We start from the raw sequence: 24,618 nt of genomic DNA, 5'->3' as shown, positions 1-24,618 counted from the left end.
AAAAAGAATAAAATGCTCTTTTTGTTTTGGGTTTAGGAACACACACACAAAAAATTTCATTAAGGCAGAAATTATTTCCTATAAGTATATTCTTAAGACATTATATCTCTATTATATTCTGATATTTACCAGGGAAACCAGATCACCCTCACAGGATGCTAACCTAAAAGAATCAGCAGGCAAAACAGGAAGATGGTGACACACTAGTCAGTTCATTACAGCTTTTGAAGTCACTTACTGTTTCAGTCACTGGGCTAATTCCAGAACCTCTGGGCACCTTAAGTCTTAAACTTCCCCAAAGGGAGGATTTATAATAGTCTTTATGCCTTGACTCTCACCCATGCCTCGACTCTCACCCATGCCTCAAGCTGCCTTTAAGTCTTCTCCCATTATAATCTCGATATCTAGTAGTTCCTTGAACCCAGTGGAATCTTCTTCATCTCCAAACTTTCCAATGTAAGATTCCCTCTGCTTTGAACACACTTTATCCCATTTACTTGCCTAACTTCTTTAAGGTCTCAGCTTAAACAGTTCTTCCTTAGGGAGGACTTCCCTGGCTACCCATTAGAAAGGATGGCATGTTTCTGTTAATGTCTTTCATTCATTTTTTTTAATTCATTTAACCGTATGTTCACTTGGTTACTCCTCCAACAAATATTAATTCACCTACACCTACTATGTGGCAGGCACCTTATATGCCTTCTGTTCTAATTGTATTATTGCAGTTCACTCAGTTGTCTGACTTCCTCATTAGACTCTAAGCTTTGTGGATAGGACCTTGTCAATCTTGCTTATCATCGTATCTTCAGAACATAGCATATTGTTTAGCATATAATAGTATATAATAGATAATTCATAAAATCTGTTGAATTAACCAATGAATAAACAGATGTGAGTTTTTAGTCTTTAGTCTTGGTTTTTTAACTTAAAAATCAACGGTATTTAAATTTTAGTTTCTCAGTAGCACTACCAAAAGTTCAAAAGGATTATTTTGCACCCCATTCTTTTTAATAATGCTTTTATCCTCTGCTTACACTTTGTGGTTTTAAAGGGGGTTTGAATACTTCTCAGACATGAGACTATGGCACTCCATAAAGCATTGCTGGTATTCTTTTTTATTTTATTTCTTCTAAAAAAAACCAAACAGGATACATGTGCAGAATGTGCAGGCTTGTTACATGGGTATATGTGTGCCATGGTGGTTTGCTGCACCTATTGACCCATTCTCTAAGTTCCTTCCCCTCAACTCCATCCCACAACAGGCTGTTGTGTATTGTTCCCCTCTCTGTGTCCATGTGTTCTCAGTGTTCAGCTCCCACTTATGAGTGAGAACATGTGGTGTTTGATTTTCTGTTCTTGTGTTAGTTTGCTGAGGATAATGGCTTCTGGCTTCATCCATGTCCCTGCAAAGGATATGATCTCATTCCTTTTTATGGCTGCATAGTATTCCATTGTGCATATGTACCATATTTTCTTTATTCAGTCTATCATTGACGGGGCATTGCTGGTATTCTTCAGCAGTCCAACGAGTTAGAGCATTTACTTGCTAGCATATCTGAGACAGCACATAGGCCAGTAGCAAGCAAAGACGTTAAAAGAAAGGCAGGCGTGAGAAGGCCAGCCCTAATCTTAGCAAGAGGCTTGACTTGGGAGAGGCTTTAGAAGTACATTTAGATTGTTGAAAGTTGCTGGTTTTTAGATTCAGTCCAAATTGCTGTTTCTGCTATTCAACCATGGCTAATGTTTTCTAACTTTGGATTAAAAATAGTGAAACTGCCATATTCAGGATGGCACATAATCCTCTTACAATATGAACACTGTTATGTAGTAAAATTTTTCTGGAAGGAATTATTTTTATCTAAAAAAGTGGAGAAGAAAGAATGGGAAGAAAGAGAAGCGGAAAAATGTTAGCAACATGCCCCCCAGGCATAATCTAAAAGACAAATGTAATGCACATAGTAAAGTATAATAATCATTCAAATGGAATATTTATGTTTCAAGCTAATTTCCATTAAAGTTTTAAAACAGCTCTTTCTAGCTAACTAAATGAACATTCACATGTAATCATATTGCTGCATCATGCAGTTTATACTTTAGTGACTTCAGACTATGAAATCCTAGTAATAAAGTGTTAGATGTTTAGAGTTCCCAAACAGAGTTGGGATTCAAAAACCCCAAAAGCAGTAGGGCATTTGTTTAAATAGATTGTTAATAACTTGATGGACTTCACCATCACAAGGGAAGGAGAAGAGTTGTTTTTCTGTCCAAGAACAATAGAGAGCTTAAAAATTATGAAAATGCATAAATACTATGCAAGCACTAAACATATTGATTAAAATTTAACATCATGAAAAAATGTTAATATCTTATTAAGTGAAAAGGTGGTTGCCAAATGTAATATGAAGTGTGATTCCAGTAAAAAAGGTATACACATACAAACACAGAATATAGAAGAAAAATCAAAGTATATATGCCAAAATGTTAATAAGGCCTATGCCTTACCATTTATACTATAAATATTTTAATTGTATTTCCTTTCACTACATTTTCTAAATTTTCTACAATTTGTTAAATGTATAAGAAAACAATTAGCATTTATTTTGTATTATTTTATGATACAGGAAAGATCATAGCAGTCTCTCTCCAGCCTGAGGGTGAATTCACTAATATCATCTTATTTTAAGAAAACATATGTGACCTATTTATGGCAAAGTCATTAATTATTATCTAGGAATAATTTCTATGATTTTCACTGAAATACATAAATTCTGTATCTTTCTTTTTGATTATAACAGAAGGATCTATAAAAATTAAATGTGACTATATATTTTTTTCTTTTCCTTTTTTATAATTAGTCAGAGCTGTTGCAATCATCTAAGATAATTTTGGATGTGTCAGCTCCCTTAGGTTGAGTATCTAATTTTGAAGATAAGGAAACTGACATCCACAGATAGAATTTTAATTAAATTTTCATGTGCCTTCTACCACAGCAAGTAATCACACACACACGTGCACCCACACACACAAAATAAATAATATGGTTTCCTAAGCTTGAATGCTTACCATCTTCTCTAATGAAAAGATCTTGTTTTCAAACAAGTAGAGAGGTGTAAATGTCGCATATACAACCATATGAGAGGTCTGTATTGCAGAAGAACCTGTAAAACAAACATATATTATGTCATGAAAATTCTAGTTAAAATCGGTCTGTCAGTTGCTCACTCCAGATTGTTCAATTGCCTTAATGAATTTATCTTTGGGCTGGTGAAAAATACATAAAGGATGCAAAATGAATTTAACAGATGTTAAATCTCAAAGATGTATCTATTTTGTAGCCTGCCTCATTCCTTTTAAGTTCACATTATTACTATTTAATAATTTAAGACCTTATTATACCTCATGACGAAGAGTTATTATATAAATATATTCTAGTTATTCATCAGTGCAACATAGAATGGTCCACAAATGAGAATGTTCAAAAGGAATTATTTTTAAATTGAAGCATTTCTTTTCTTTCATAGAATCTTTATTCTATGTTGAACTTATAGAAAGTCCAGGAGTTTCTATGTCACTTTGTCACTTCAAAAAGAAAACATAAGTAAAATGAATTTTTTCACGAAGATGTAAGGCATAAATAATTTAGTTTGAAATGTTTAATGATGGTAGAATTTGCTTTTGAGCATTGCTTATTTGTTTGTTATGTTTTTCTTATCCTTGAAATCATTCTATTTGATTATTTTATTCAGTATTTTTTGGTCCTGCAAATATTTTGGACAAATAAATAGAAGTTAATTTACTTTAGCCTCTTTTTATTTTTAATTAAATTTTTTTACAAACTTACATACTGACATTTAACTATATTTGATACTGTTTACAAAAGAATAACATCTTTAAGACCACAGAACATAAATTAGTTGTCAGCCCAGTATATCTCTAGAATGGAGATATGAAAATCTGCCAAACTTAGAGAAACATACTTTTACATTTCAAAATTGAAATTTATACATTTCTCATACACCTTGCCAACACATATTGATTGCTTTTTCCCTACATTGCTCATTTATCTATGCTACATTTGTGTGATGATATTAGTTATCATCTAATGTCCACGGATGCTGTCTCCCCAACTAACTTTTAATCCAAAGTTAGTTGGATTAACTAACTCTGCAGAGGCTTGGTTAATAATTTGGTTTACCCTTTGTGGAGTACAAGGTACTGTGTATTGTGTGATAACTTGTATGAAATAATATGTTTTTAAATATGACTAATCATCTTAAGTTTAAGGATGCAGCAAAATAATTATTCCTTTTAAAAAGAATGAATGTTAATGAAAATACTTTTCATGCACTCCTATCATCAGATAAAACCATTTGAGATACCCACATTGACCAGAATGGCCTTCAGCAGTGACCAGTAATTTACAGTCCAGTTACTTTTCTCACTGATCAATCTAATCGAAGCCCTCCAATAAGTCCTCTAATCAAAAGAAAGATTGTGAAATGTCTTTAGGTGTCAGTTGAGAGTTGAAGGCTAGTTATGGAGAGGAAGTTCCTGACAGTGATGACTGCTAAATATTAAAATGGATAAAATTTTAAAAATCAATTTTTTTATCTATCTGCAGAACTTTCTGCTCAAGGAAGAGGATGAGATTAAATGTACTTTCCAGGTTCAAGGTTAAGCAGTTGGCTGTCTACACCTTAGGAAAGCATGAAGCATGAGAGGTGGAGGGAAGAAGAGTGAGGTTTCCTCTCTGAGCCTGGCTACTGAGCAAGATTGGGCTTCTTTATAAAAGTCAGCTGAGTTTCCAGATGTTAAACATACACCTTACATAAAGTTTGACCAAATGTCTGGGCACCCCATGGCTCATTCAGGTTGATCTATTTCATTAACTCTTTTCTAAATCTTGTTTTAAAAATCATAACATGTAAAAGTATTTTGGTCCACATTATATCCCACATTTGTACATTATGCATTAGAAATTTTGATGTCTTCCCTAAAATTTTCTAAAGCTTAATATTTAATATTATCACATTAAGTATTTTGTCCTTGATCTTTAATAAGTCTTTTGAACTTTTATTTTCCTTATGATATTAAAAATAAAGTTTGTGATACAGGTATTTTGAAAAAAATTCTCATTGATTTTATGACATTATGTAATAAAATATATGGAAACCTGGGAATTCCAGGTGAGGTCTTAGAAAAACATAACTTTAGAAACTTGGAGTAAAGAATGTGGTCTTGACATATTATAGAAATGATGTTGATGACAAAAATTTTGCTCCAAATTTTAGGATAATTACACATTTTACATGGGATTGTAATATTTAATGTTGAAATATTAAAAAATAACACAAGTGTTTAGTCAAGGGTGAAGTTTTAAATATTTAATAAGTGGTATAGCATAGGCACAGGTTAATTAGACTAGAAGCTGATTATGAATATTTGTATCACTATACTGATGCTATTAGCTAAATATCAATCTGTAAAAGCTAGATAGGAATATGCTATTAAATAGAGATTTTCAAACTAAGTTTTATGCATCTTATAAATGAGATCCAGGGGCCCAGAACTCGGTGAACTATTATGTAACACTGCAGATTTGTGTGCACACTAACTGCTTTAGTCTGTTTTGTACTGCTAAAATGAAATACCTGAGACTGGGTAACTTATAAAGAACAGAAGTTTATTTCCCCACAGTTCTGGAGGCTGGGAAGTCCAAGATCACGGTGCTGGCATCTGGTGAGGAACTTTTTGCTGTCTCACCCCATGGCTAAATAAGCATGTCATCCCATAGCCAAACTCGCCCTTTTATAACAAACTCACACCCAGGATACCTAACCACTCCCATGATAATGGCATTAATCCACTCCCTCTGTCCTCATGGCCTAATTACCTCTCATTAGGCCCCACCTCCCAACATGGTTGCATTGGGGATCAAAATTCTAGCACATGGACTCTAGAAGACACATTCAACCAAGACTATGAAGGATTTGAAAAAAAAAAAAAAAAGAACGTTCGTAATTTTCATAAGATTTTCAAAAAAGTTTATTAGCCAAGAAAATATAAGAATTATTTGTAAAGGGTCTAAAGGGCCTTAGATAATTCCTATTTGTTCTATTATCTCTCTGTAAATACGTTGTGTGATTCTGCAATATTGGAACACTCATAATGCTTTTTGATTTTATTATATATCAATAAAACTGCTTTTAGAATATCTTAAAGGCAAATGTTTAAATCTAGGGGCTCTATAATTTCTTTCAGTGAACTATCAATGGTACAAACCACGAAATTTCCTTATCTTTCCAGTTGTTGAAGTAACTTTGTATTGAATTAGCACAGCTGCATATAATAATGCTTAATAATTGAGGAAGAAATTTAAGAAAAAATATACTCTTGAACGATGAGATGAAATTTAACATCCTAGTCTCTAAAACTGCTTTAAAATATTTTGTACAGTAATTATGAGTCTTATATGGCCTACAACTGCCATACTAATTATATGTATTTTATTGCCCAAAATAAGCTTTTGCTACATTTGTATGATTTAAATGTTTTATTTTACATGCGATACAGCTTTTTTTGCTTTCTATAAGCATATTTCAGAAGACTGCTATAAAATATGTAAGATTACTTAAATACCACTTCTATCATTGATTTCATTTTATGTTGAACATTTACTGTCTGAACCTATAAAAATTTCAGCCTGAAATTTTGAGTCCCACTGAGATGAACCCCAAATTACTATAAGTCCATTAGAAGTATTTGTTAAAGATTATATATGATTTTTTTCAGATGTGATATTTAGTTAATTTAGAATAACTAACCTTCAGTGAATGCCTACTCTATGCTAAGGCCTAAGTATTTCATATGAGTCAGTTCACATAAACCCTATGAAATAAATTCTGTTTTTAACAGTATTTTTCAGGCAAGTAAGCTGAGTTACAGATAGGTTAAGCAACATGTCAAGTACACAATTGAGAAGTGTGAAGTGTAAAGTAGTCCCTGGTCTTTCTGGCAATTTTTTATTGTCTATTATTCTATGTGGCAATATCTAAAGAGGATGAATCGAATGTGTTCTGACCCACTTCCTACCAGACAATGTTTGCAGGTCCAATATTTGATGCAAAGCTGAAAAATAAAAGGCCTTTTATACCAGGCCCATAATTTCTTAATACAAGTTTTTAAAAAATATATATTAGTGGGCTTCTAATCTATTTGTTTCATCAGTTCCACATGTTCATAGTCTTTCTTGAGCATAATTCCCAAGGCTAATTTACTTCTTTGCTTCTTTGCTTCATAGAGGCTACTTGGAAGATAGCTGCAACAAAGAGGTTGCAGTCTTAATCTTTGACACAACCAGGTGTGTTGTTTAAGTGTTACTGGACTGTATTAGGCCATACTTGCATGCCTATAAAGAGATACCTGAGACTGGATAATTTATAAAGAAAAGAGGTTTAATTGGCTCACAGTTCTGCAGGGTGTACAGGAAGCCTAGATCTGGTATCTGTTTCTGGGGAGGCCTCAGGGAGCTTTTACTCATGGCAGAAGGCAAAAGGGGGAGCAGGTGTCTCACTCGGTGAGAACGGGAGCAAGAAGAGAGTAGGGGGAGATGCTACACAGTTTTAAATGACCAGATCTTGCAAGAACTTACTGTCATGAAGACAGCACCAAGCCATGAGGGATCTGCCCTCAGGTCCACTCCCACCAGGGTCCACCTCCAGCACTGGGGATTACAATTCAAAATGAGGTTTGGGCGAGGACAAATATCCAAAATATATCATGAACCTTTGTTGTTAAATACTCAGGTATGGCCATTAAATTGAATTGTCTTCAATAGAATGAGACCAGAAGTGATAAACAATACAGCTTGTTTTTACTTCAAACACCTTTGCACCTGCAATCCTCCAAGCTCTTTTACTGCCCACTGTTATAGAACTTTAGAATTCACATGCTAGAGTATAGGAGGCATAAAAAGGGAGGAACATGGCTGTCTTCAAGACCAGCCTTATCTCCAATTAATTGTGGTAAAGAAATAGCCTTCTTTTTCAATTTTGTATGTTCTGTGATCTCAGAAATTTCTCTATTTTTTTCCCATTTATTTTGGAAAAACAGACAATTCTTCCCTGAACTCATTTCTTATTTGAAATATCTTGCTAACAGTAGATATTACAAACTTAACACTGCCTAGAATAGTAGATTTTCAACCACTTATTTTAGAGACTCAGGTTCACTGAGTACATGGCTAACTTCTAAATTGTCACAGGTTCCAGTTTTACCAAATATTTTGCTGTGTGAGGTGGATCCCCAGGTTTCCTCATGAGAGATGGGAGTGGACACATATGGGTGTATCTGTAAGCACGTGTGTGCAGGTACATGACTTGGAGATCCTGGATATTTTAACTAGATGAAATTACTAGATAATAATTTGGACTGGGATTCTTGGTAAGTATTGAACATATATGTGAGAAGAAGAGTGAAATGGGTATCTGGTGATCATGAAAGTGGACTGTGGTAAAGATTGATCATTGTTCACCAAATGGTTTCCTCTTTCTCCTGAAATGATCAATCTTTAGCACATGTCACATTCCATATTTCCAACTCCTCTTAAAGTCAGGTGTGGCCATTGGACTGAATTGTCTTCAACAGAATGAGACCAGAAGTGATATACAATACAGCTTGTTTTGATTTCAGACATCTTGCTCCTGCAATCCTCCAAGCTCTTTTTCTTCCCACTGGTATTGAACTTTAGAATGCTAGAGGTATAAGAGGCATAAAATGGAAGGAGCCTGGGTCTCTTCAATGCCATTTGGAAAATAACTTCCTGCCAGTGATTAACACTAGTCTTTTTATTTTAATTGAGAAAGAAATATATATGACATTAGAATCATTTGTTAGGCATGCCAGCTAGTGTACCTAAATGAATACACTTATTTTGAAAATAACAAAATGAAATCTTAAATGTCAAGTCATTATTAGGGTATGCATTGGATAATATTAGATGACATGTAAGTATATCTAAATCTCTACATGTCTTCTGCCATTATAAAACTATATCTCCTACGGCATTTAAAACTATGAGCCCCATTTTATTTTAATGACCATTGTGATAAATATGCTACTTTGAAAAATTAATAAAACAGGGGTTCTTTATATTACATTTTCAGTGACTTATCAGAATTAACTACAACACATCTAATATCAAATCAAACATAAACAATATAGGCCGAGAGTGGTGGCACATGCCTATAGTCCCAGCACTTTGGGAGGCCAAGGTGGGTGGATCACTTGAGGTCAGGAGTTTGAGACCAGCCTGGCCAACATGATGAAGCTCGTCTCTACTAAAAATACAAGAATTAGCCGGGTGTAATGGCATGTGCCTGCAGTCCCAGCTACTTGGGAGGTTGAGGCACGAGACTTGCTTGAATCTGGGAGGTGGAGATTGCAGTGAGCTGAGATTGCGCCACTGCACTCCAGCCTGGGCGACACAGCAAGACTCTGTCAAATAAATAAATAAGCAAACAAACAATATAAATGTCATGTTATTTTTTCCATATGAGTTTGAATTGTAACTCAATTACCTCTTGAATGCTTACTGTCTACCCATTATCTCCTTTACAAGTGAAAACAAAGCAGCTGATTGAAGGAAATGAATTATAACACCATCAGAAATGCACTTAGATTTAACTCTGTGGGAGAAGGAAGTTCACATGGCCACCCTCTTATTTATGCCAGATAAAGTACTCCTGTAGAGTTCATTCTAATACCGTATCTTTAGCACATGTAAGAATTAACAAAGGCTTTTGCAATAAGTATGCTAAAATGTAGCTCTACCAACAAGTGCTAAGCACTTTACCTGGATTCAACACTTGATTCTCACAAGGACCCTCACCAAAACAATAATGCTGATTTATACAGATCCTGAGTTTAAAGAGGTTCTATCACTTGCCTGATACTTATACACTCACTGTTGGAGCAGATATTGAACTCAAGCAGCTTGACTCCACAGTCCAAACTGAACCACATTCTATGTGTTGGAATGACCTTAACTACAAGTTCAGCAGGAGAAAGAAGGCATCATTACTTTTATTTTCACAAAGAAAGAACTCAGAGAAAGTTTTAGCCATTTTCACAAAGATGAAGAACCATCAGTAAATCTGCTAATGTAATGTTTCTCACTATCAAAAAATATTGCTTAAGGCATCAGTATAAGAAAACGATTTTTAATGTAGAATTAAAAACGCAATAGTGATTTTTTTCTATCCACATCATTAGACATGTTTCAGTAAAAATAAAAAGCCATAATTATTAAAATGTCCCCATACAAATAATCATAATATATTAAGATAAAAGATAAAAATTTATTAATAAAGCACACTACTAGAGGTAAAAACACATATTTTTGACTAGCTAATAAAGGATGAGGTGAAAATGATAACCTACACTCTGGAAACACCAAGATAGATGAGCCAAAGCTGAGACTCAAAAGAGACGCTCTAGTCTTCCTCCTGATAACCTCCTGAATAGGTTGAGGTATCATTTTTTTACAGCATGTTTTCTTTCAACCTGATACAATTTGTTTAAAGGCTACTATACCTAGACTGTTTTAGCTGGTACAGAGGACAAAAGTGCAGTAGCCAAGGGGTCTTTAGAGATAATTTGTAAGTCCAAATTGGAAAGATATTAATTAAAATTAAAGATCTCCAATGTGATTTTAAGTGAGAGAGAAACCCTACATTTTCACAAAAATAGTTGACCTTTATACAACGAGGCTATTATAAATAGATCTTGTACATCCACCCGGTCACAGTGCGATACACAAAAAGTGTGGTTGTCAGTGTCGTGATATAAACAATGACTTCTAGAGCCTCCGGCCTCACAGTTATTTTCTAAAACACAGTAAAAGAGCTGGAGGCCCACTGTGAGCTAGGAGCCAGATATAGGCTTTTGTTTAATTTGGTGGCTGGCATCTAACCACGCAAACAAGTAACTTTGAATTTCCTTAATTTGGATGATGAGTATTTTTTAGAGCAATACCTGAAAGCGACCAGCAGAAGCCTGTCCCATATGGGGATACTTCTTCTGTGACAATTGCACTGTAATTTGGATAAGAGGCTTCTGTCTCATTGGTAGGACTTTGGCCCAACACACCCACCCATCTGAGAACTCAACATTTATGGCAACCTTGAATAAGTTTATTTAGTTATTTCAAAAGAAAAAATGTATTTCTATGTTCCAAGGTTTTCCAGCATTTTAAGAAACAACTAAAATAGTTATTATTCTAAGAAATTAGGAGCTTACAATCTGATAGGGACTGCACGGAGTACTGCACTTCTGATGAGGATCTTGAACCATGAAGTGAGAATTTGAATTTTTCTTTTTCTACATCTTTGCTTCTCTTCTTTCCGATGTCTCTTGCATCTGCTTTCTCTAACATACGAAAAAATCACAATAAATATTTTAACTAGACAATCTCAAACTATATTTCTTATTCAGTCGTTGTCTGAAAGAAAAAAGGCCAAAATAATAGTATTATTTAATGTAAAATTATGCCATAATTTCTCCAAAACATGATCCCCTCTAATTAGAAACATTACGATAAAGCCAGGGAGAACTTTGAAAATTGAGATATATCATGAAATAAATGCAGCATTGCTTTTTATCTACTGCATAAAATTTTGTTTCATGAAGATAATTATTTGAATATATTTTATTTATATAAGAAAGTATCAAGGTAATTTTCTCATTTTAAAAATAAAAATGAAACACAGCAAAGCCTGTACTGAAAGTTAAGTCCTAAGTGTAGAGCCCTCTCAGATTTTCCTTATCTGGGTCCTCCACTTACAGGAAACACAGTTTTCTGACTCCAAAATATTTTCTTGTGGAGCCCAGATTCCGACCAAAGTCCCAAACCAGCATCTTATTGCCTACATGGCTTGGGTAATAAAACTCTTTCATCCAGAACTATTCCCACCATTTGAATGCTCATTCATATACTCAATCCATAAAACATATTCTTCTTCAACCTAAAATACTTTTCTCGAAGATTTTTTTAATTCCCTAACAAATCTGTCTCAATTCTGAGACAGAAATGGTAGATTTCTGTCATTTCATTCTCTGCATCATCTGTTAAGTTTGTAATCATCATTGATCAGGTTGCTCATCTTTAAAATTTTCATAAATAAAAACTGTGACATTGTCTACTTTTAATGTTTCTGAACATCCAAAATAGACATGTTTCATATCTTAGCTTTTTTTTTTTTTTTTTTGACAGGCTTTCACTTTGTAGCCCAGGCTGGAGTGCAGTGGCAAGGCCTCAGCTCGCTGCAGCATTGACTTCCCATGCTCAAGCAATTCTCCCACCTCAGCCTCCTGAATAGCTAGGACTACAGGTGTGCACCATCACACCTTGCTAATTTTTCTTTTTCTTTTCTTTTTCTTTTTCTTTTTTATAGAGACAGGGTTTCACCATGTTGTCTAGGCTGGTCTTGAACTCCTGAGCTCAAGTGATCTGCCAGCATCAGCCTCTCAAAGTGCTGGGAATACAGGTGTGAGCAACTATGCCCGGCCCATATCTTAGCTTTTTCAGTAGATTTAACACTTAAATTAGATATAAAAGTAAAGATAACTATAACTTCAATCACAGGATAAAACATTTAACCAGGAAGTTTAGGTTTTTAAAAAGTTTATTATCAGAATTTTATTTGTGAATTTTCTATATATATTACCTTAATTCAATAAATCTAATTTTAGGAAGTGATATTTGAGTGCATGTATAATTTTCAAATAGGAATTTAAGAGCTTTCAAACTTCTATTCAGAATTTGTGACTTAAAAATAATACATAATAAAAACTATAAATAGAAAAAAATCAAACTGTTTCACATAGAAATTTGGATAGTATACAACAGTGCTCACCAAAATGTGTTTTTGCCAATACCCTAAATAAGGATTGCTCCTCTGTCATTTCATCCCACCCATCTGGCAAAACCCCACTCTGAATAAACTTGGCAGCTGAGTCCCACTAGAGATGATCCTCCCATAGTTCTGCAAAGCTTGCCACATCTATTTTAAATTTCTGTGAGAATCTACATCTTCCACCTCCACCTCACTTTCAGCTCATAGCTAGGCTGTGTATAAACAAAAAGTAGAAGTCTTTGGTGTGAAGTCTTCATCTTCTCCTACCAAACCCGTTTACCCACCTACACCTGTATTCACTCCCCCATGACCTGTGCCCACCTATGAGAATGGAGGAGCCATTGCTCTCCCTGGGTTGGCCCAATCCCCTTCTAGCTGGGGTGTGGAACTTGCTCCTTCTTCTCGGAAAATGTATACTACTATTGGCCGGGCGTGGTGGCTCACGCTTGTAATCCCAGCACTTTGGGAGGCCAAGGCGGGTGGATCACGAGGTCAGGAGATCGAGACCACGATGAAACCCCATCTCTACTAAAAATACAAAAAAATTAGCTGGGCGTGGTGGCGGGCGCCTGTAGTCTCAGCTACTGGGAGAGGCTGAGGCAGGAGAATGGCGTGAACCCGGGAGGCGGAGCTTGCAGTGAGCCGAGATTGCGCCACTGTACTCCAGCCTGGGCGACAGAGCGAGACTCCATCTCAAAAAAAAAAAGAAAATGTATACTACTGCAGTCATCTCAGTGGGATCTTTCCAGTCATCACTTAAAAAAACCCAATTTTCCTTCACTACATCCACAAATACATATTCTCTCTGCATCCCACATTCTTCCCTATCAGCTTCCACTTTGCAGTTTCCTGTTCTTCAAGGCCAAGCTTCTCACAGGGTTGTTTATACATTCTTTTACTTCCCACTTCCTTCTTACTCCCTCCAATGTATCTTCTACTTCTATCACTCACAAGTGCGCAATGACCTCCATATCACAAAATGTAATTGAGAAATTTAAATTTTCATCATAGTTCATCTTCCCATCTTCCCAGAATATTTAATATAATCTCTGGTTCTTGGAACACCTTTTCCTTTGGCCCCAGTGACAGAATGCTCTGCTGATGTTGTCCCTGCTCCCCTGGCTGGTCCTTACTCTTCGTTCAGCAGTTCATCATTTTGTGCCAACCTCTTAGATGTTCCACTTCTACAGGACTCAGTCTCAGCCTCCCTCATCTGCTCACTCTATACTGTCTCCTTGGGAAATATCATTCCTGGTTTAATTTTGCAGGCATTTGTCAATGACTCCCAAGTGTATATCACCAGCCTAGGAGTCTTGACATGAAAAATCGACTTGGTTGTCTTAAAGTCACCTCAATTTCAATATATTCAAAATCATTTTGTGATCTCTCCTAAACGGTACAACCATCTATCCTGCTTTGCAGCTTGGAATTCTACCAGTCATCATTGTCAAGTTCTGCCACTTTTTACTTTTTAAATAGGAGAAATACATGTTTAATGGAAATTGAGAGCTTAATCTATCTTCTTAAATTAATACTAGATTAATTTGGTAGCATCAAAGTAGAGAATTGCTTTTGATTTTCAAAGAAAGCAAAATGTGGAATAATAATTAGCATATAGTAAACACCGTTATAAGTCCTAAAGTCCTAGAAAAGAAAGATCTTAATTACATGGCTGTTGTCACAAAAACTTAAGAAAGGATAACGACAACAAAGATGCATTTCTTAGGGAAGCAGGAGCCTCAGAGGCCTTGAGAAACCCCATTTTAAGTTCAGCTCCATCTTAAGACTAACAAGGCATATTTCTTGCCAGTCATGACCCACAGTCATTACATGTTTATAGCTGAAGATACAGCCTAACGATACCTGCAAGGGACACACTCTTACAACAGCAGAATGTCCAGATGTCTGAATACCCATAGCAATATGTCCGTATGTCCCAATGCCTGTAAAAAGTATGCTTTCAAGATAATTATTGTTATGCTTTGATGTACTTAATGCACTAAAATGCCAAGTATAACTTTCTTTAAATCAACAGAATACTACATTTTGTCATGCTGTCAAGACAGCTGAGCTTAGCTTGGCTTTTACATAGATAAGACTCCTATATAAGAAAAACTGGGCTGGGTGCAGTGGCTCACACCTGTAATCCCAACACTTTGGGATGCTGAGGTGGGTGGATCGCCTGAGGTCAGGAGTTCAAGACCAGCATGGCCAACATGGTGAAACCCTGTCTCTACTAAAAACACAAAAATTAACTGGGCATGATGGTGCGTGCCTGTAATCCCAGCTACTTGGGAGGCTGAGGCAGGAAATCACTTGATCCTGGGAGATGAAGGTTGCAGTGAGCCGAGATTGTGCCACTGGACTCCAGCCTGGGCAACAAGAGCGCAACTACACCCCAAAAAGAAAAAAAAAAAACAAAAGGAAGAAAAACTGAAAACAAAGACAGCACCCTTCTTTGCTTGCTGAAGATGCCCTACTCTGTAACTGAGGAGCTTTCAATAAACTCTCTCCTCTTACTCCACTCTGTGACTTGCCTTGAATTCCCTACTGCATGAGATCCAAGAACCCTGTCTTGGGGTCTGGATCAAAACCACTATTTCTAGCAACACATCAAATACAATTGTAAGGCATTTATGTGCAATGTCCATACTGAATCACATTTTGATGTAAAATATCTTACCCTTTGGAACTTTGTCGCTTTTCTCAGGAGCCTTTAGTGTTGTCAAAGAACTTTCAGGTTTGAATTCCTTCATGTCTTTTACTTCCTTTCCATCCTTTATTTCTTTTCCCTCCTTCCCTTCTTTGCCTGGTTCTTTTAATTTAGAATCTAACATTGCTATTTTGCTTTCAGAGCTGGCCTCATCTGACAGCTTAAACTCAGGCAATATTTCTTTCAGGAGCTCCCAAACTTTGTCCATGTATCCCGGGCTAAGAGAAAAGACAATATTAATTTCCAAACAATGTTTTTTTTTTCCTTGAACTTCGTAAGAAATTACTGACAGAAAAATCAACTTGCTATTTAATGAATAATTTCAATTGTTAACTCAAATTTTTAGTTAAAAGAAACAGTATTATATATTAGACATTCAAAAAGCTTTCATTGCATGCCTACTGTGTGCTGGGCTTTGCTGATACAAAGCGACCAAAATCACGGTGTTATCTCAGAGATCACTCGCCCTGGCAGGGAAGCTAATCACGTTAACAACCAGGAGAGGGAAAGAACATGTCCTTGAGCATCTACTAAGTGGCAGACACTTCTGCATGCATGATCACTTACACAGAAAGTCCTTAACTTACTAGGCTTCTCTGTGGAATGTGACAGTGTTGTTTCTTGCTTTTAACTCTTCCCTGAGGCTTCCATAACGTCCCTCTTTCCTGGTTTTCTTTCTGTTGTGATAGAAATGACTTGCAGACTCCTTTGAACGCTCCCTTTCTTCTGCTCACTGTTGACAATTTAATTCTTTTCCCACAGCTCTCCTCTTGGTGTTCTTGCCATTTTACATAGTATTTCCTCATATTTTGAGTTTATCCATAAATGTGTGTAACCTCTAAATCACTAGTTCCAGCTCAAACCTCTCTCCTGATATCCAGACTCACACATACAACCACCTAATAGGTATTTGTCCCAAACAAATAAAAAAAGATAAGTAAACAAAAACGTCCTGCATCACCTTCTACTTAGTACTCAAAGCAGAAAATTGAGAATGACCAAGACTCTCTCTTTAAAATCCGCTTCAAATAAAACACAGTGTCAGTTGGATCCTACCTTTTCTCAGTGTAGTGGATCACCTTTTCTCTATTCTCATCACCACTTCCTTGGCAAAAACCCTCAGAAGACCCCCCCAAGAATACTGCACAAGCCAGTCTCGCTGTTCCACTCCTGCCATTTGCTGTCCTAAGGCTCTGAGCAATCTTTCAAAATCATGAGTCTGATACAGTCATCCTCCTGTCTGTAATCCCTTAGTGACATCTGATCATTTTAAGGAGGTTGTAAAAGTGTCTTAGCATGGCATAAAAGGCCTCTCTATCTATCTAGATCCTATTTACCTTTCCATTCCCACATCCTATTCCTCCTCTAGAATTCCATAGCACATAATGCAGAACCACGTGTTTTTCTGGGATGCACCCTGCTTTCTTCTATTTCCTTGATATATTTTCTTCTGTGAGTTGGATTCCCCACCTCAATCAGCTTCATTCATTTCAACTAATCCTTTGAGATAAATTCAAGTATTACCTTCTGCAGGAATTAAACTATAGGTTTCTGTTCTGAGTTCCCAAAGAATCTTTTACACTCTCCTAGTATTCTAGTATAGCCTTTAAAATTTTTTTTAAAATTCTCATTTTACACAATTCATTGAGCACATACTGTATCCCAGTCATTCTGTGTTACTGTTCTAAATGCAGAAGGCACTACATTGAGCAAAACAAAAGAGGGTCCCTGTTCTTGTGGACAATTTTACATCCAATGGATGGATACAACAGAGAGAGAGAATAACAACAGTGATAACTTCCATGATGAAAATGAAATAAGGGAAGCTGAGATGTGGCATAACTTGGGGAAGGAATAACTTAGATTGGCTGCTCAACTAGGCCTGTCTAAGGAGTTGATGGTTAAGCCTAGTGAGACCCAAAAGTTGTGACATACCAGCTAAGTGAATAATCTGATGAAAAGTCATTCCGGGCAGAAAAAAAAATAAGAGTAACCCATGTAAGGACTGTGAGATAGAGTGAGTTTCATATATTTCAGAAACAGAAAGAAGACTTGGGTGACCAGTAAATGGTTGCCAAGACATTGATGTGTTCAGTGATGAGGTCAGAGACTGTGTGAATCAGACAGTGGAGATCTCTGAGGATCATGGTCAAGACTGGAAAACTTCATTCAAGTGTAACAGTTAAACACTGAAAGGTTTTAAGCAAGGAGAACGATATGATCTGATTTATACTTTAGAAAATTATTCTGATTGCCAACTTAACTAGAGGAGGGTAAAATAGACTCTAGGAGACCAGTTATAAGTCTACTACATGTGACCAGTGGTTGAACTAGGATGGTAATAATGGAGATGTAGAGAAACAAATAGCTTCAGAGTAAGTAGAGAATGTACTATTGACTGAGCTTAGTGAGAGATTTTATGTGAGAGGCAAGGAAAATGAGAATGAAGGATGACTTCTAGTTTTTTTCTTTAGCTTAAATAAATAGGTGGACGGTAGTGAAATTTACTGAGATGATGCATTCTAGGGAAGGTGCAATTTAGGAGGTTGAGAATCAAGAGTTCCTTTCTGGATATTCTGAGTTTAAGATACACTTTTGACATCCACATAGCTATGTAACTTAGGCAGTTGTAGATAAATACAGTCTAGAGTTCGGGCAATGGTGACCAGGCATAAACTCGAAAATCATTGTCAAACAGTTTGTTATTTAAAGTTACAGGACAGGAGCCCTGCTACATACCATCACTTAGTAGCTGTACCGTGGTTGAGGAACTATCCAAGAAGGCTGAGAAAGAGCAGAAAATAAGGAGAAAAACCCAGAGAGTATGTTGCTGTGGAAACCAAGGGAAGCAAGTGTTGCAAAAGGAAATAACTTGTTTAAGAGGGTCACATACTGGGATGCAAGTAAATGATTCAGGAGAGGTGACCACTGGACTTGACAATGTTAAGGTCTTTGTTGACCTTAAGAAGAGCCGTTTCACTGGTGTGGTGGAGAGAGAAGGTCAAAGAGTCAGATGAGAAGAAATGGGGAGTTGAGGAGATGAAGACAGTGTGTACAAACCACTCATTTATTAAGATTTTTTTTTTTCTGAGGAAAACAAGAGAAATGAACTGGTGGCTGGAAAATAATAATTGGTTTCCCTGTGCATCTCTGATCTGCTCGACTCCCTGAACTGCCTCCTATTCATCCCTGGATCCCCACTACCCAGTAGAGTGGCCTTTAGCACATTTTATATTTTTTTTCATTTGATCCCATGACAGCTCTGGAACATAGGTTATACAGTCTTAACTGACGTTTAAGAGGTTGTTAAGTTGTATGGCATCATACAACCAGCAAATAATTGAGTCAGGATAGGAACAGACCTTTCTGAATCCAATATCTAGGATGTATTTCCCATCTACCATATAAAATATACTACACTATGAAAAAGACCTATTCAAACACCACGGAATGAGACCATATAACTTCTTGGACCATTAGGCTTAAAGACAGGGTGGCAGAGTGCTATATTCACAGACAGACCATGCATCAGAGACACGTGCCAACAAGAGTCCTTTGAAGTGGTTGGATTTCTAATTCCCACTCAGACATGTCACTGACTCTGCTTCTATTATTACATGGAAAATTGAAGATATTCTGTTCTGATTTTCCGAGGTAAAATTTTATGAATTTTCTAGTTGTGAATTATTCTGATCTCTTGTTTCTTTACCATCCTCTGGTAGAATTCTGATGATTTCCTGTCTCTGGTATCTCTACTGACTACTGCACAGAGAAAATTGCACAGGAAAAACTGTAAGCATTCCATCAACACTAAGGATAAAAATTTAGAGAGCTCCATACTTTTAAAGTCTCATTTTCTCTCTACTTCTCTTACTAACATTGTACACATTATGTCAGGAAGTCATTTAGGTAATAGGAAAAGGTTTTCCAAAAGAAGTTATAAAAGAGTGCTATCTTGGCCTTTCCTAAGATAAAAACAAGATCAGCTCCTACCCTCCAGTTTTTTTTTTTCCCTGAAAATACTTTCATTTGAACAAAGCAACACCTAGTTTATTCTGCTGAAAATATGGTGAATATGGCAGAATCCAAGTTACTAGGGCCTGTCTTCAACCTCCTCTAATCTCTATCGACCCTGGGTAATTGCAGCTTTCTATTACCAATCAAAGATCAGAGATGGTCCAGGTTGATAACTGTACTGTGGATTTAATCATCTTGTAAAAGTCAGTATCTGAATTAATGGTACATTCAAATCTATTGTTATAATTCTTTTCTATGCACCTTATCTTTATTTGTTTCTAAATGTCAATGGTAAAATGATAAAACAGTGCATCTATATTCCTTATGTATTAAATAAAACGATCGTGAAATTATAAGTCAGCACTAAGTTGAACAATGTCTCTATTCTATTCTTTACCTAATAGCTATTTTAGGACATAAAGAAGCAATTTCTATATATCTAGAATCATATGAAAGAAAGACTGTGGGCTTTGGACCAGCAAGACTTACATGTTCCTAGTTTGGGGGAATTCAACCTCTGAGAGCTTTAGTTTACTCATTTGAAATGATGTACACCTAGTTGATGGGGTCATATGGATGATTAAATGAGACTACCCTTTCAGGACTGTGATTTTTAAATGAGAAGTAATATACTAAAATACTTGATGCAAAATAGCTGTCTTATGATTATTTCCATATAGATGTGGCCAATTAAAAGTTGCTTTTATGTTTCTATATTGAAGTAAGTATGATAGGTTTATAAGTGTAAAGGGAAGTTTGCAAATGTTTTACCATAATAAATAATTAACATTGTTTTAAAATTTGTACATCAGACATTTAAAGATTAAATTCATAGTATATATATATAAGTGTGGGAGACCTACACATGCTACCCCAAAATATGAAGGACTGCTGAGCTACAGGCAATTATGAAGCAGATACACAGAAACTCTTGTTTTCCCTCTATTTGCCTAAAAGCAAGACATAGATTTACAAAAACCAGGAGGTATCCTCCCCCTCACTCCCTTGTGCCAGGGAGAACAGATGTTAACCACTGAAGATAGCTTTGGACCCTTACTGGCCTGAAAATTGTACCAGAGGAATGTATATGAACAAGCTTTCGTAACTAACCATTATCTATCATTTATTTGCCTTCCCACAAGTTGCCACCTGTAGAAGCTCAAAGTCATTTTCTTTTGTCTTGTCACTTCTGTAAAAATTGACTCTTCTTTATTGTAGATTTCCCATGGAAATCTACGTGGTAATAAACTTCTGTGTGTTTTTCTCTTGTTAATGTGTCTTCTGTTACAGGAGTCAGTTTCAACAAAGAATCTATGGGGGTCATTCTTCTCCTACATAAGGAAATAGAATTTACCCTGAAATTCCCAAGGAACTTTATATAATACTATAAAACGATATTTTCCCCCAAATTTTGCAAAACATGACCTTTCTTGAAATTTTGTTAAAGGCTAGGAATATTTTAAAGAAATCTTGGGAAGAAAGAAAAAAATAGATATGAGCAATTTAATAGTCAAACGTACTTAAGAGAAATGACTTCTGGAAACCACCCTGTGAGCGCATGAATAACCGTGAACTCCCCCAGCTCTCTCCTGTCTGCTACATGGATGCTAAAAAAGGAAATGCATAATGTTATAGGTAGCAAAATTTGAAAACACATAAAGATATATAAGAACTAGGAATCATTAATAAACAGCAATATATTCTGATTATTCATTACAGACTGTATTAAAAAGTACTATCCCAGAAGCCAAATTATTTGTTAAAACACTGAAGTAGGATTTATAATATAATTAATTTCATTAGTATTTGCAAGGCATGTTTATATGCTTTACTTTTTAAGATCTAAAAGCAATATTAATGCTATATATAAAATATATTCACATTATATATTATGAAATGTATAATTAGTGTATAATCCATTTTTGTATACTTCTTTTAAAAACAGAACAGTCTCTTTCATCATTCTGATTTCAGTAATTATTTTAAGATGTCTTTGAAGCTGTGTGTTAGATCAGTCTCATCTATGGCAAGTCAAGATGGGCATCAGAAATCCTTAGATAACTGTGGAGAAACCAGAAACATCTGTTCTGTCCTGTACTGAAGAGTGGGTCTGTCAGCTTAGCATAAAGTAAAATGAGGATATGATTAACCAAGTATCACTATTCTCATTTAGATCTCTTATTTTTTTTCCCTGAGGTTATTAGTCTATTTACATTTACACACAAAAATGCCATATCTCCCTTCTGCCCGGGAGTCACAGCTTCAGCTGACTATCCGTCAATGGTGGTGTTAATGGCATTACCAACACATGTGTGCTTTTATTCAAAAAGATATCTTACTATCTTAGTCACATATGCCATTATTTTAAAATGTGCACTGTTTTGTTGTTTATGGATTACAAATTTCTATATGTCTACCTATTTCAAAGATAATAAGTGTCTATTGGGATAGATCCCAGACTAGTCTAAACTCCTCACTGGATAAATTTATAAAGTGACTTTGCAAATCAAATAATGCTCTTTTCTTTGCATATCTCACATTGACATTGAAATTACTATGTGTTAATTTGGAAAATGTAATAAGCTAAACCTCATATAAAAGCAATCACTATGTACTGTAAAAATCTGAAAAAAATCATGGAAAAATATAAATTGTACCATGTAGGGCAACTTTCCACTAGAATTCCCAAGAAATGTATTACACTTAGCTTGTTGCTTTATTTACTAATTGGATTTTTTTAAAACAATAATAATAACCCTAATACTTATGTTGCTATAAAGTTCTACTGAACTATAGCTTGAAGAAAGATAAAATACCACTCCAATTATCCAGGTCATGTATTCAATGCCTCACTGCGCTAGCAGCTCTGATTTTCAGAACTTCAAGTTATGTTTGAGAACTAGAAACATTCAGAACATTTTTTTTCCCAAATAAATGAACATACCACCAGTATGAATACTTAGTGCTATTCAGCTACCTACAAAGATCTGGGCTGAGTTTTTGTAAAAATCATTGCAATTAAGTGCCAAAAGCTGGGTGAAACTAATTCCCAAAGGAAAACTGAGGGCTGGTAAGAAAAAAACAGGAATGAAGAGGATGGCAGTAGGAATGGTTGTTTTTGTTTTGTAGCCTTGGGAGAGAAAAATGAAGCTGTGCCTAAAGAAAATCCACACAAGGCAGACCTGACTTCTGACTAACATTGCAATGTTTATAGAAGGGGAGGGGGCTGAGCTGTGAGCAAATCTCTAACATGTACTGTTCAAGCATGTGGGTGTGTTCTGTTAAATATTGAGAATCCTTGACAAACTGCAGGAGGTGGATGTGTATAAAATCCCAGCCTGTGCAATGTATGTGAGCATCTTCCAGTGAGCAATGAGGCAAAATTGCCATGCATTTCCAACCCAATCATCAAAGCTTTTTTGCACTCTTAAGGCCAGAATGGCATGACTTCTTTTCTCTGGAAGTGTAAGCTGAGAGAATAGAACATAGCAGATGTGTCTCATATATGTTGGTACACAAGTCAGGCAGGAATGTAAGAAACCAATTTTGTAAGAATACTGAAGAAAATATGAGTAATTTTCATCATGAGTGTATCAAAAGTGACCAATGTTACCAAAATCATGAAGTGCACATTGACATCTTTCAGAAAAGTGCAGGTTTTTCAAGATTAGTAAATTATTGCTGCATATACAGAACCTAAAACTTTAACTAGATTTCAGGATATATTATTTAGTATTTAGATGAACCAATATTTTTCTCCCGCAAAACAATTTTTTTCTCCTATTAAACAAAACATCATTTTCCATGATCAACTTTCCATTCATAGTAAGACAGAATTGAACATAGAATAATTCTTGCGTATTTTTTTCTTGGAGGAATTTTGCATTATTGTTAACCTAATAAAACAAATCCGTGGCTTTGGCATATTTGATTTTATTCTAGAGCATTTACGTTGTTTAGGGAAAAAAGCTCTCTTTTAACTAATTTGTAAAAAATAAATTATGCAATACGAATGTATAGTTAATGTTTTTGTTTGCTTTTTTTATTCATGTGAGTGATAATGTGTCATTACATACTCGATATTTGCCAGCTTGATAATAGCTTTAGACAAAAGCATTGGCCACAGTTCAAATTCATAAGTTGTAGCTGGAAGCAATAGATTGTTATCTTCATCAAAAGGCAAAAAATCATCAATTGTTATCTTTCTCCAGCAACCCTAAAAATAAGATGAAAGAAATGTAATACCATCAATGGCTTACAGACTTTTCTCTCGTAAATGATTGCACATGGCTGACGTTACTATTTACTGTTTTCCAGTTTTATTTTAGCATCTTACACTGAAAGACTGAGATACTGAATTTCAATACTACTCTGGCTGAATATTTTAGCTTATTGCTTTATTTAGCATAATCACAGCACACCCATGTGTATATCAATATTGTCTTTATTTATGAGGTCTTGTGAACAAAGTCTTGGGAGTCCCTTACTGCATAATGCAGTAAATTGAGGTGTTTCAAATGGCAGAACCAAAATATTATACAACCATGGATAAGCTTGGACATAATCAAATAATATAGTCAAAATACAAATTCTCCAAATATAACTTTAGTAACTATTGCTTATCTTGATATATCCTCACTGATATTACACTTCCAATTCTCATATTATTCCTCCTCCTAATTAATTTCTTGATCAACAAGAAACCACAGAGAAATAAGCCAGATGAAAAAGGATAAATACTGTATGGTTACTGAACATGTATATCTATATTGAACATATCTATCCTGAACATATAAAAAATACATTTTTGTGCATGTGTGTGTATACATACAGAATGTTTCTCCCCAAAATTCATGTGTTGAAATCCTAATGCCCAAAGTGATAGAATTAGGTAAAAAGGAGGGTAAAGCCCTCATGAATGGGATTTGTGCCCTTTTAAGAAGTTGAAGAAACCAAAGTTTTCCCCTTCCACCA

At 35.5% G+C, this 24,618-nt stretch overlaps 1 protein-coding gene across 8 annotated transcripts in view; it reads right to left on the bottom strand.

The window, feature by feature from the left end:
• Positions 1 to 24,618, bottom strand: part of ADGB (androglobin) — a 183,430-nt gene that overhangs the window by 114,381 nt on the left and 44,431 nt on the right. For all 8 annotated transcript variants that reach the window (XM_063631697.1, XM_055266654.2, XM_063631728.1 and 5 more), the window contains exons 6-10: positions 23,721 to 23,860; positions 21,165 to 21,251; positions 15,598 to 15,845; positions 11,299 to 11,427; positions 3,064 to 3,158 (exon numbers count right to left, since the gene is read on the bottom strand). In XM_063631697.1, the coding sequence (XP_063487767.1) occupies positions 3,064 to 3,158; positions 11,299 to 11,427; positions 15,598 to 15,845; positions 21,165 to 21,251; positions 23,721 to 23,860 (699 nt within the window). The remainder of the gene's footprint in view (positions 1 to 3,063; positions 3,159 to 11,298; positions 11,428 to 15,597; positions 15,846 to 21,164; positions 21,252 to 23,720; positions 23,861 to 24,618) is intronic.

The sequence above is a fragment of the Symphalangus syndactylus genome, chromosome 2 (genome assembly GCF_028878055.3).
Source record: "Symphalangus syndactylus isolate Jambi chromosome 2, NHGRI_mSymSyn1-v2.1_pri, whole genome shotgun sequence".
NCBI classification, from domain to species: Eukaryota; Metazoa; Chordata; class Mammalia; order Primates; family Hylobatidae; genus Symphalangus; species Symphalangus syndactylus.
Note: the sequence above shows the minus strand (reverse complement) of the source record. Positions and strands in the feature narration are given on the sequence as shown.